Raw genomic sequence first — 1,258 nt, 5'->3', positions numbered from 1 at the left:
CAAAAACTCCCCGCAGGAAGATGGCAGAGGTCTGGAGCAGGGAAAGGAGGCAAGTCTGAACTCCCCAGTTTTCAGCAGCCTCTTCTGCTTCTGTGGCCCTGGTCTGAGGAACAGTCCTGTCTCCATCAGATCAATAGCTGGAAAGATCTAGGAAGAGAAGGGTTCTGAGGAAAGAGGGGTCAGCCGGGAAGGAGACGAGAGGCAGGGGAGACAGCCAGCCCCATCCGAGCACCTTCCGCCAACATCACCATCAGACCCACACAGTCCGAAATACAAGAACAAGAAAACAATAGCCATAGCCATAGCCATAGTAATGACGCCAAACAACAGAGAAGTCAGCAAGATATGTGTTTCAGTTTGTCAGCATGGTATTTTTATTAGTTTGCAACTTTTCGTTTAAGATAAAGCAGAGTGTTGGACTTGCAAAGGGACTCCAAGGAAGCCTCTTAAACACCCACCTTGTTGCAGGAGGGACGCTCATGCCCAGCTGCTTCCAGCTGGAAAAGACGGGACTGCAAGTGGGTTCAGGAGCTCAGGCCTCTGAATAGACAAGCAAAGGCAAGGCTAGCGGGCGAGGGGTGATTCAACTGCAGTTGCAGGTGACTTGGGAAGAGAATTTGTTAGGAGAGACAATGGACATTAATTAGGGTGGAGTCTCCTTAGGAAAAGGCAGCCAGATATGGCTTCATCTTGTAGTGAGGAATGGACTCTGGGTAGTGGTTTGGGGCTCAACGATGAAGGACAGGTCACAGCTTCAGAATATGGGGTTAGCAGGACTCACATGAGGCCTGAGTCCAGAGCCTCAGATCTTGCACTGGCAGCACATGGGGACACAGCAGCTGGACTGGGAGCAGCAGGGCTTGCAGCAGCTGGACTGGCAGCAGGATGACCCACAGCCTGAGGAGCAGCAGGGCTTACAGCAGCTAGACTGGGAGCAGCAGGGTGTGCAGCAGCTGGACTGGCAGCAGGATGACCCACAGCCTGAGGAGCAGCAGGGCTTGCAGCAGCTGGACTGGCAGCAGGATGACCCACAGCCTGAGGAGCAGCAGGGCTTGCAGCAGCTGGACTGGCAGCAGCAGGGCTTACAGCAACTGCACTGGGAACAGCCACAAGAACCACAGCCTCCCTTAGAGCCACCACAGGAGCCACAGCCTCCCTTAGAGCCACCACAGGAGCCACAGCTGGAGCAGGAACAGGCTGGCACACAGCAGCACACAGGCTTGTAGCAGCAGACGGGCACACAGCAGCTGGAGCCACA

At 54.8% G+C, this 1,258-nt stretch overlaps 1 protein-coding gene across 1 annotated transcript in view; it reads right to left on the bottom strand.

The window, feature by feature from the left end:
• Window positions 1-356: 356 nt before the first annotated feature.
• The window catches only part of LOC108538125 (keratin-associated protein 5-8-like), a 1,565-nt gene continuing 663 nt past the window's right edge, over window positions 357-1,258 (bottom strand). The window contains exon 2 of the mRNA XM_017885973.1: window positions 357-1,258. This exon is cut by the window's right edge and continues 4 nt beyond it. Coding sequence (XP_017741462.1) covers window positions 803-1,258 — 456 coding nt within the window. The 3' untranslated portion in view covers window positions 357-802.

Source organism: Rhinopithecus bieti, unplaced genomic scaffold (genome assembly GCF_001698545.2).
Source record: "Rhinopithecus bieti isolate Rb0 unplaced genomic scaffold, ASM169854v2 scaffold_1014, whole genome shotgun sequence".
NCBI classification, from domain to species: domain Eukaryota; kingdom Metazoa; phylum Chordata; class Mammalia; order Primates; family Cercopithecidae; genus Rhinopithecus; species Rhinopithecus bieti.
Note: the sequence above shows the minus strand (reverse complement) of the source record. Positions and strands in the feature narration are given on the sequence as shown.